Genomic DNA, 11,006 nt, shown 5'->3' with positions numbered 1-11,006 from the left:
TGTTGATGGATAAGCAATAGAGACAAACCTCTATATACTTGTCTCATCAACATGCACAGGAAACCGCCTCCCAAGTAAATTTCGCCATCTCGTTGCCTGGAGTTCTGTCGCCGAGCTGAGGCCTAAAGTCATCATAGAATCGGACGTCGCCCCACGGGAGCCACCAGTCATACCGCAACGGAGTGAATGAAAGACCATTTCTGTTATCCGTGCTACACGAAAGCACGCCGGAGCAGACGTCATTGGGGTCCTTTTGGCAGTAGAGGGCTTCAGCGCCATCTGGGTTCGGGTTGCTACCAGGAGTGCCAAAGATGATATTGTTCGAGTTTCGGACAGCGGCGACAAAACCACCCCGGGCGTAAGGGTTTTGTGTGATCAAGCGACCCGTTTCTGACAGGCACCATGTGTCTAGGACAAGGGAGGGGTATCCCCCGTTACCTGAAATGAGCGAGTCGGGATCGTTTGAGTTGTATTTTAGATACTGCCCATCAGTCCATTTGGGGCCGTTAATTCTGATTTTGAAGCAATTGCCCGACTTTTCAGATGGCGAGGAACATGCTCCAGCTGTCCAGGTATTGCCCACAGGTCCAGCACCAATATATCTGTATTGATACGGATTCTCAGTGTAGAACTTTACGTTTCCGCCGGGTCTGGCAACCGTTGTCGTGGCCGTGACGGTGGCTGTTCCAACACCAATCGTCGTAGTCACCGGCTGCGTCACCGTCTCCGTTCCAGTGGCGATCTGCTTACAAGCAAATGAGATCTTCTTGCTATCCCAGTCCTGTACCAGCCCCGGCGTATAGACTGCTCGAGCAGCAAGTTGTTGTGTGGCGTCGCGCCTTTTCAATCCCGAGTGATCAAAGGTAGCGGTCCGTTCAAGGGTGATGATAGTTCTTGCGTTCCACTGAGGCCAACCGGTCCGATCAGAATAGCTAGTTATGGTAACGACAACATATTGTGCTGTAGCTGGAACCCAGCTGGTTACATATTCGGTAGTCGCGGTTGACCCGCTTGTCGATGTGGCAGTCGAGATAGAGGTGGTGCGAGGCGGTCTGTAATCCAAATAAGACGTACAGAAGTCGCCGGCAAACTCAGACAGCTCGGCAATATCCTCAGCCGTGGGTATCATATCAGGTGCCTGAAAACATTGATTCAATGTGCGACTGGAGCCACTATACAATGTATCGTAGACGCCATTACGAAGTTTCATCATACTCTCGGTAGACATGTAGGTGCTTACGGCCAGCTTGTTAGCCGACCACTGGCCCTGGGGCTCGTCTGAGTAGCTCGACTGCATTGTAACAAGTGTCTGCGATGAGATCGCTGGCTTAAGCCTGACCTGGTTGTAAATATCGATATCGAACTCGACACCCCAGCGGACATAGGGTATGAGCGAGACTCCGCCAGAGGTAGTAAAAACAGGGTATGAGTAGGTGACCTGGGGCTCCCAGCCTTTCTTAGACTGAAGGGTTGGCCCAACTCCGTTGGAGATATCCAAGTTGGCTTGAGCATTGAGTGAAAAGGAAGCCCCCGCACTGGCAACGCTGACGGCAGATGCCGTCTTCCATTTGATGCCAAACTCATAAAGCACCTTGGACCTGATTGAATATGCTCCCTTCTCTTTGATTGTCTCGAGCGGCGCGGCTTCAAATACCCAGTTCTACTGAGGCTCCTAAGACCTAATATATCAGGAGAGCAATCAAAATATATTATATCAATAATATAAACTAATAGTATCTAATTAACCTTTTATAAAAGCTCGATATAATACATTGAGTTTTTATTATATTTCTAGATTAATATAATATAGACTACTGCCTGATCCCTTAGAAGGGGTAGTAAATAGCCCTCTTAGGCTTGTAATATTATATAAGGCTTCCCCTCCCTCCGTCGCCGCGTAACCTCCCTATACAACCGACCTAGAAATCACGATATTCACCATGTCAAAGTACCTATGACCAACGAACAGATCTAAACTCCTACCGATCTTGCGCATTTGCGCAGAACTTACTTTCGCCAAGCAACCATTGGTCACAGGCATGGCGACATGGATGGTAACCCCTTGTCTCCTCTCCGAGCGCATTTGCGCAATCATAAGATGCTAGGTAGCTGCAAGGGCCTTTGCAAGTAGCTCAGAGCGCCCAAGGCAGACTCCGACCTCCATATCACTTCACGGGCCGTGGACGAATTGGCGAGTGCTGCATGTCGCACTGAGTCTCTTGTCTGCGTGGAGTATCAAGGCGGGTGGGTATCATGTACGATTCTACCAAGTTCGCGAAGCGGGCTCGTGCTTGGCCTTTTACTTGGGCTTGAACTGCTCTTGCGGTAACGATCCCCAAACCGAGGGCTTTTGGTCTACCACTTGGCCCACCGCAACGAAGGCGAGGAACCAACTGAGTTCTTCTGTCCAATAATGCGTCAGACGCCTCGAGACTACTGGTGGTCAACAAACAGAGCTACTACGCGAACCTCGGACTGAGTTGTCCTGCAACCTTGTTTTGTTCGAAACCCGAGTCACTCACGACACAGACAGCGGGTTCTATTTTCCGTTTTCCCTACAAAGATTTGATTGGTCTGGTGTTGGAACGGATGTCTGGGTTCCGGGAGCTGATTGCATCCTCTCATCATGCGAGGGGCCGCTGCCAGCAACTAGGCTAGAGTCCATGGAGAAGTACACCTGAATATCTAGGGATATGAGTGCGATGCTGCTCACCTTCTCGATGGAAAGACAACAACCCGCAGGTATCACCAAAGCTTAGGATAGTTGGACCGTACGAGGGCATCTTGGCTGTAAGAGGCTCTTCGAGGAGCGGCAAGAGGTCGCGTCCAAAGTTGTTGAAGAGAGTTAGAATATTATTTAGTACCTCTTAGAATCAGTCCTGCTGACCATCTCGAGGAGTACAAGCGTATGGATCAGCGATCTTAGCAATACAGCACCCTTTCCACCAACAAGATCCCAAGATTTGGTGATTTTGTTCGACTTGCGCCACTCAAGGCCGTTCCTTGAACAAACAAACCCTCTCTAAGCTCTGTGAGTGAAGAAGGACTTAGTTCTTGAATCCTGGTTAGAAACCTGCCTCATGCTTTCCGTCGTCTCCTGATGACCCGAACATCTACGCGCTAACAGAGAATTTGCTCATTCTAGCCACGATCAGCAATTATTACCAGCCGCCTCGTAAAAGGAGCTACACATCGGGAAGTTTACGGATTCAGTATCGGGAAGCTGTTGACCCCGAGATGCCTAAAATGCGTGAAACGTCGAACGGAGGATTACTGTTACTCATGTCAGGATTTAGTTCGGTACGAGTTATACGGGCCCACTTCAACCGTCGCGAAAAAAAGAGTGGAGCTCGTAAACCGTCCCAAACAGGAAATCGTCTTTTACGAGCATGCGCAGAACTCGATGAGACAGGGGTTCTTCAGGACGAGATGTGCTACATAAGATATTACACGCTGACGGAGGATGACCTGAGATTTTTGCGTTGGTTTATGTCTCATTTCATTCTCATCTTTAACTCTATTTCCTTTCTTCGCGCTATTGCGCTGCAATTAGCACCTCTTTTTCGCAGTCTATCCTTCATCGACACTTTTCTAGCAAGCGAGCGCATGCACTTGTGAACCGCTTGGCATAGACACCTCGATACCCGTGGTTCCAGCGGTGGAAATCTGCGTTAAAACAGTAACGGCCTCAATTTCCTACTTCAATACAGTATTCGACTGCTGTACTAATACCTTTCTCTCAACAGGCCACTACGTTACCCCCCTTCCTCCATCATGGCCGCCGACGCCAAACCCCCTAACGACGCCGAGCACGATGGCGAGAAGTCCCCCACCACGACCCAAGATACCCAACGACCCCAAAGAACACCAAAAGTTGCCGACTACATACGAGTCTTCAGTTACGCTACAAAATGGGACTTCTTCATCTACGCCCTTGCCTCGTTCGCATCCATTGGCGCTGGAATAACCATGCCGCTCATGAACGTCATCTTTGGCCAGCTCGTCAATCAGTTCACAGACTACTTCAGAGACACGTCTAGTTTCCCGACCGATAAGTTTCAATCTATCTTGAACCGACAAGCGCTATACATCATGGCTCTGTTCTTGGGGCGCTGGGGACTCAACACTATCAACAAATACTGCTTCCGAATGATTGGTATCCGACTATCCTCCGCTATTCGTCTCCATTACCTTCAATCTCTCTTTTCACAGTCTATTCATGTCATCGACTCCATGCCTGCCGGCGCACCTGCTACAGCCATCACTGCGACGTCTAACACCCTTCAAGTCGGCATCTCAGAGCGACTGGGCACATTCTTGGAGTTCAACGGCACCATCTGGGCGGCTATCATTGTCGCCTTCGTATGGAGTTGGGACATTACCTTGGTGACTGCATCTTTGATCCTCTACATGATGGTCATTCTGTCCATCTCCATGCCAATTCTCGTCAAGGGTCAAACGGCGACTGGGCAGGCAGACGCTCAAGGTACTGCTATCGCCAGCGAAGCACTCCAGGGGATCCGGCTAGTCACGGCCTGTGGCGCTCAATCCCGCGTGATGGCTAGATACAGAGTCTGGGTCGAAAAGGCCATCGAGGAAGGCCAAAAGATGGCGCCCTTCATGGGCCTTCATCTTGGCATGATTGTACGTCCTCGGGTGCCTCTTGGATATCCGATACTAACAGCCATCTAGTTCTTTGGAGTCTTCGGAACTTTCGGTCTCGCCTTCTGGTATGGAACGCGACGATACATCTCCGGCGCCATCGACAGTCCCGGAGTCATCGTCATCGTCCTCATGTCCGTCATGTTGATCCTCACTTCTCTCGAACGTATCGCCACTCCCCTCATGGCTGTTAGCAAAGCCATGGTTGCTGCATGCGAGTTCTTCACTGTCATCGATGCCCCCATCCCCTCCTCAGGCTCCCTCAAGCCTGAGATCACCTCTCATGACATTGTCTTTGAAGATGTAACCTTTGAGTACCCCAGCCGCCCTGGAGTCCGTATCCTGGACGGACTGAGCTTCTCCATTCACTCTGGACAGAACACAGCGATAGTCGGTCCTTCAGGCTCAGGGAAGAGCACCATTGTTGGTTTGCTTGAGCGCTGGTACTCATTGAAGGAACACCACGTCTTGCCCCAAGTCGTTGAACCCAAACCTCAGAAGAAGGCTAGCGAGCAGCCCGATGAGCAGTCTGAGGAAGAGGCTCCTGCAATCAGCCCTACCTTGGCTGGCTCAGTTTCCATCGGTGGGAACAACCTCGAAGACCTTGACCTCAAATGGTGGCGTTCACATATCGGTTTGGTGCAACAGGAACCCTTCCTCTTCAATGACACAATCTTCAACAACGTCGCGCATGGTCTTATCGGCTCCGAATGGCAAGATCAGCCCGAAGAAAAGAAGCGTCAGATGGTTCGAGACGCCTGCCAAGAATCTTATGCGGATGAGTTCATCAACCGCCTTCCTGATGTATGTTTCTCACTCTCCTCACCTTCCCAGACCTTTCCATCTGACCAATGTTTATAGGGTTACGATACGCATGTCGGTGACGGCGGCGCAAAGCTGTCGGGCGGCCAGAAACAACGCCTAGCGATCGCGAGAAGCATCATCAAGAAGCCCAACATCATCATCCTCGACGAAGCCACCAGCGCCATTGATGCGAAGAGTGAGAAGATCGTCCAAGCTGCACTCGATAGGGCCACACAAAACCGCACAACCATCACCATCGCACATCGTCTATCTACCATCAAGAAGGCCGACAACATCATCGTGCTGCAGAGCGGGAAAGCGGTTGAGCAAGGCGCGCATGCGGATCTCATGACGAAGACCCATGGAGTTTATGCTTCTCTTGTCAGGGCGCAGGCTCTTAAGGTTGCTGATAATCAGGAAGAGAAGGGCGCTCTTGTGTCGGATGATGAGTCTCACAAACATCATCCTGATGCGAAGCTGGCTGATATCACTGCGACTTTCACCCAAGAAGAAGCCCTCAAGAAGTCCCGAGGTCTCTTCAAAAGTTTCGGAAAGCTACTGTACGAACGAAGACAGAAGTGGCCTAACTTCCTTGGTATTCTCCTCTCGTCTATGGCCGTCGCAGCTGGTACTCCCATCCAAGCTTGGCTCTTCGCGAAAGCCCTCGGGGTCTTCCTTCTTCAGGGCAGTGACTTGAAGAGTGAGAGCCAGTTCTGGGGCTTCATGTGGTTTGCCCTTGCTGGAGGGGTTGGTCTTGCGTATCTTTGTGAGGGCTGGATCGGGTTGCGCGTTCAATACTACGTCAGCGGAGTGTACAAATCCCAGTACCTCAATGACATGCTGTATCAGCAACTCTCCTTCTTTGATCAGGAAGACAACTCCCATGGATCTCTGAGCTCTCGCGTTTCGAGTGACGCAAAACAGCTGGAGGAACTTCTTGGCATCAACCTCGCACTCATGCTCTCCGCCATCTTCAACATCACTGGCTGTGTCATCATCTCACTCGTCTTCGGTTGGAAGCTCGGCTTGATCTCCATGTCTGTTGCCTTGCCACTCATGATCGCTGGTGGATGCTGGAAGTACAAGCATGAAGTTCACTTCGACAAGATGAATGCTGCGGTCTTCCAAGAAAGCTCCGCATTTGCGACCGAAGCGATCGAGGCTATTAGAACAGTGTCTTCGCTTACCATGGAGGACTCGATCAACAGCCGGTACCGCGATCTCTTGGATGGGCATGTGAAGGCGGCCAATCGAAAGGCTCAGTGGACGTCAGCGATCTTTGGCTTCGCAGACAGTGTCGGCCTCGGATGTCAGGCTTTGCTGTTCTGGTACGGCGGTGGTCTCCTTATCAGCGGAGAATACTCAATGGAGGCGTTCTTTGTCTGCTTCATGGCAGTCATCCAGGGCGCTGAGGCCGGCAGTCAAGGGTTCGGACTGGCGCCAAGCGCTGCCCAAGTGACTGCTTCCGCGAACCGTATTCTCGACGTGCGGCAATCTGTTCATCCAGATCGACAGACATATGGCAAGCATGGAGAGGGTATCAAGGACACTGACGGCGGAGTCAAGATTGAGTTGCGCGACGTCTCCTTCAAATACCCCACGAGAGACGTTCCCGTCTTTGACAGGCTGAACCTTACCATTGAGAAGGGCCAGTATGCCGCTTTTGTCGGAGCATCAGGCTGTGGCAAGACAACCGTTATCTCGCTTCTCGAACGCTTCTATGACTTGGAACCTGGTAATGGTGCAATCCTGTGCAATGGCCAAGACATCAAGGATACGAATGTCTACGATTACCGTCAACTTCTGTCTCTCGTATCTCAAGAACCCGCCATGTTTAGAGGATCCATTCGCGATAATATACTCTTCGGAATCGACAATCCAGAGTCTGTGACCGACGACAGGATCCACCAAGTCTGTCGCGATGCCTTCATCCACGACTTCATTGTCTCACTTCCGGAAGGCTACAACACCGACATGGGTCACAAAGGAGTATCTATGTCTGGGGGACAGAAGCAAAGAATCGCAATCGCCCGCGCCTTGATCCGAGATCCAAAGGTCCTTCTTCTCGACGAAGCGACATCAGCTCTTGACTCGGAATCTGAGAAGGTCGTTGCAGCCGCGATCGACACAGCTCGCAGTGGACGAACTGTCATCTCTGTCGCTCACCGACTTTCGACGATTCAGAATGCAGATGTCATCTTTGTATTTGATGATGGAAAGGTTATTGAGAAGGGTTCACATACTGAGCTGGTCAACAAACAAGGCATCTACTGGGAAATGGTGCAGAACCAAGCTCTGGACCAATAACCTTCTGTCACTTTCTCTTTCTATTATCTGCTTGATTTGCTGTCTTTATCATTAATACTTTGTAAACTTCTCTTCTCACAAACAGCGTGCTGTGCTCTTTTCTTCTTTCTCTACTAGATTTCATTGGCATGGTCATTGTCTTCGCATAAATCGAGGCTTCTTTTAACCATGATGCGAAGAACCAGATGTTCATAGTTTATATAGCTTATACGGGTCTCTTCACTGATTACATCGCATGAGTCCAACCCCTTTTTCCCCATTGCCTGCTTGGAAGTTGCTCTCTCATTCCACCAACTCAGGCCAGAGGGTAATTATATCTCCCAATAACGGTCTGCCAGCTGCTGAAGGCGGTCTTCTTTTCCACTCGATAGCATCAAGCTCTCCCTTCACTACGGCCGTCTCCTCTACGAGCTGCCACTCCCCTGTAATCTCATCCTTATCCAAGTAGCAGAAAATAACCCGGTCACCTCCTTCTTCAAACAGATATTCTCTGCGTAGTAACCTGTGCCACTGCTCCATGGCCGTGCCTTCGGATGCATTTATCCGCTCCACGATCTTGTTTCTGTGAGATAGTAGGTACAGCGAGCGGGCGTTCCAAATCCCGTCTTGACCAGGGTAGTCTTTCAGCAACCATGTAGCTTCGTCGCGAAGAAGCGCATCGCGACAGAATAATGCGATGAGAAAGAGATGCGATGCCATGTTGCATTGTAATGAAAGCTGCTGTGCCGGGTTCTTCAAATCCCGCTTCGCGATGCGGATACTGATCTCAGCTAGGGAGAGGAACTCGCGAAACAGGGGCGTCTTGGCTTGAATAGGCTCAACATCATAGAAGTGCGTGAGATCATCGAAGGTGCAAGTACCAAGGTAATGCAAGCGAAGATGAATAGCTCTGATGTAGTCCGTTGATTTCGCATCCGACATAATTGCACGGTTGAAGAGAGGCATAAAAGCAGCTTCGAGGGCCCTTAATTCCTTCGTGGAGGCTTCACAGATTTCTCTAATACGTGGATCAGCTGTGATTTCCTTCCAAACTCTGGAGATAATATCAGGATCCGACGAGACCAAAACACCAGTGCTCTGGACAGCTTCCATGAGGAGAGGAACAACAGCAAGTTTGGCGTTCCGACCAGTCAGCCAATATTTCTCAAAGTCGTCCAGGTTGTCAAGAACAGGGGGAAGTTCTTCAGTCGGTGGGTAATCTCGAGGTATCTGGTTTACCATGGACATGAAAGACTCAACTGTGTGCTTCTTGGCGCGTAGGCCTCTGGTGAAGTTTGGTACAGCGGGGCTACGGCCGATGTTTCCGCGTAGTATAAGTCTTGTTTGTGGGAGCAGTTGGGAGAAGATATCTGCTACCACAGCGATGAGCGGTTTTGGGTTTGGGGCGATCGAGGTCATCAGAGCAGAATCTGCGTCGGTCAAGAGCGCAAGCAACATTGCCAGTCCATGATTGATGTGATCCAAGGCAGCTTTCCTATTTCCTCGCAATGTCTCGAAACATAGAAATAGAACTGAAAGGAATACAGCGTCGTGTATCGAAACTTGTTGGCTCTGTAGTTTGAGCGCATGGCAGTAGTGCGATACCGCGTTCAAATAGTCTGTGTCCCCCCGAGCCGCTTCATTATCCGCCGATAACAACGAACCAAGTGAATCATATTCCGACTTTGCAAGCCATTTGCTCAATGCGCCGATTGCTATCGCGGCATGCCGTACAATATCGTTGGTACGTGCAACTTGGGGTAACGTCACGGACCATAAATCACTGTTGAACCCAGCGGAGATCCATGGACTCTGCACAACTTGTATAAACTCATCAAAATAGAGAACACTCTGAGCGTCTCGAAAGTCGAGAGAGTCCTGAACAAGATGAAGCTGCGCCTTCAAGGGAGCTGCCCAGGTGACTCGTTTCGAATCCCATTGAAACTGGCCTGGCCCCTTATTCCGCTTTCTGTCCGGGATGGCGTAACCTTCACATTGCCGGTTATTCCTCACACAATTTCGACAGTGAGGCTTTGCTTCGTCACATCTGACATGCCGTTTTTTGCAGGTGACACAGCCTGTTCTGACTTTGCTTGCACTCGTGCGAGTCAACTTTGGCTTGCTGGATCTAGATCAATTGTCAGCTTGTGGGCACAATTCAAAGAGTCGGTAACAATATTCTTACATTGAAGAAAGTTCAAAAGATATGGGCAGCTGTTGTGTCTGGGGTTCCATGGTCGTCTGGCGGAGAGATGAGGTGCATTGAAGACAGCCATGCTGACATGTTGGTATTGCATTTCGCGGGGTCCGGCTAAAGCCCGAAGCGCGCCGATTGTTATTCCGCGATGCTGTTGGTTGTTTGTTTTTCGTCGTCATGGATGCTTGGCATTCTTGGACATACATGGTATTGAAACATTGACTTTTGCGTCATTTTTTCTAGGTGACAAAGATATACCCAGCTTTACGGAGTAGAATCTCAGAAATCGGCCAAAAAGCCCCTTAGGCCGCTTAGCGATATCGCGAAAGGGACAGCGGTTCCACGAACTGCGTGTAGTGGTGTTTACAACTCTGCAAGACGTGCAAATAATGTGACAAATTTCGGCCAATGGAGCCTAGAACGAAACTCCGATACCACACTTTGATAAGCACACTTATTGTCTTGAGTCAGTCAGATGGCATCTTTTCGTGGGTATAAAGTTGAACGTGGCGACTTACCTACAAGATCCCTATCTTCAGCCAGCTTCAGCTCTCAGCCAAGGCTATGTTTCCTAAGACATCTATACTGTAGAAGGAGGAAAAACCAGCTTCGTATGATTGCACCCAGCTTCGAGAAGAAGATGGTTAAGCAGAATCTCAGGGGCGTCGCTTGACACGCTTACAATAGCTGGCTCCTTATGGCCTGCGGAGTAGCCTTTGTGCATATGGCTCATGTGAGCCTCGAACTCATCTATCTAGAACAACTGTTGAATGGCCATGTAATCTGGCATAAAAATGAAACGAATCAGGATGGCTCGCACGCCTCCTTCTGAATATACCTGGAGGGGATTCGTCGCAAGCAGAACTGTATATCCGCTTATGCTCGGGAAAGGAAGAGGCAGGGATAGTTTTCTGTCGCTCACGAGATGAAAATTCATGATAACATGATCAGCTGCTTACAGGTGGTTTCGTCGCAATCGCTGTCGTCATGAGCAGATGAAAGTTCAGAACAGCTCCAAGTTGAGCCAGAAGAATTACCACGTGCGCATAGAGTTCAC

At 50.0% G+C, this 11,006-nt stretch overlaps 3 protein-coding genes across 5 annotated transcripts; 1 reads left to right on the top strand and 2 right to left on the bottom strand.

Annotated features, from left to right (window-relative positions):
• Window positions 1-46: 46 nt before the first annotated feature.
• On the bottom strand, window positions 47-2,041 carry FOIG_08802 (uncharacterized protein; the record flags this gene model as incomplete). Its single annotated transcript, XM_031208869.1, has 2 exons — window positions 47-1,660; window positions 2,012-2,041. The coding sequence occupies 2 exons, from the start codon at window positions 2,039-2,041 to the stop codon at window positions 47-49; spliced, it is 1,644 nt and encodes a 547-aa protein (XP_031061875.1).
• Window positions 2,042-3,504: 1,463 nt separating this feature from the next.
• On the top strand, window positions 3,505-8,016 carry FOIG_08801 (uncharacterized protein). Its single transcript, XM_031208868.1, has 4 exons — window positions 3,505-3,679; window positions 3,747-4,644; window positions 4,693-5,466; window positions 5,524-8,016. The coding sequence occupies exons 2-4, from the start codon at window positions 3,775-3,777 to the stop codon at window positions 7,771-7,773; spliced, it is 3,894 nt and encodes a 1,297-aa protein (XP_031061874.1). The 5' UTR covers window positions 3,505-3,679; window positions 3,747-3,774; the 3' UTR covers window positions 7,774-8,016.
• FOIG_08800 (uncharacterized protein) lies at window positions 5,522-10,980 on the bottom strand. Of its 3 annotated transcripts, XM_031208867.1 has the most exons (4): window positions 10,468-10,740; window positions 10,298-10,402; window positions 9,938-10,250; window positions 7,840-9,880 (listed from the first exon to the last, which is right to left on the bottom strand). In XM_031208867.1, exons 3-4 carry the CDS (start codon window positions 10,153-10,155, stop codon window positions 8,056-8,058), a joined length of 2,043 nt encoding a protein of 680 aa, XP_031061873.1. In that variant the 5' UTR covers window positions 10,156-10,250; window positions 10,298-10,402; window positions 10,468-10,740; the 3' UTR covers window positions 7,840-8,055. The 3 variants fall into 3 exon arrangements, with proteins under 3 accessions (XP_031061871.1, XP_031061872.1, XP_031061873.1); XM_031208865.1 differs by having other exon boundaries at window positions 5,522-9,880; window positions 9,938-10,402; window positions 10,468-10,980; XM_031208866.1 differs by having other exon boundaries at window positions 5,522-9,880; window positions 9,938-10,410.
• Between the last annotated feature and the right edge of the window lie 26 nt (window positions 10,981-11,006).

Source organism: Fusarium odoratissimum (assembly GCF_000260195.1).
Source record: "Fusarium odoratissimum NRRL 54006 unplaced genomic scaffold supercont1.13, whole genome shotgun sequence".
NCBI lineage: Eukaryota > Fungi > Ascomycota > Sordariomycetes > Hypocreales > Nectriaceae > Fusarium > Fusarium odoratissimum.
Note: the sequence above shows the minus strand (reverse complement) of the source record. Positions and strands in the feature narration are given on the sequence as shown.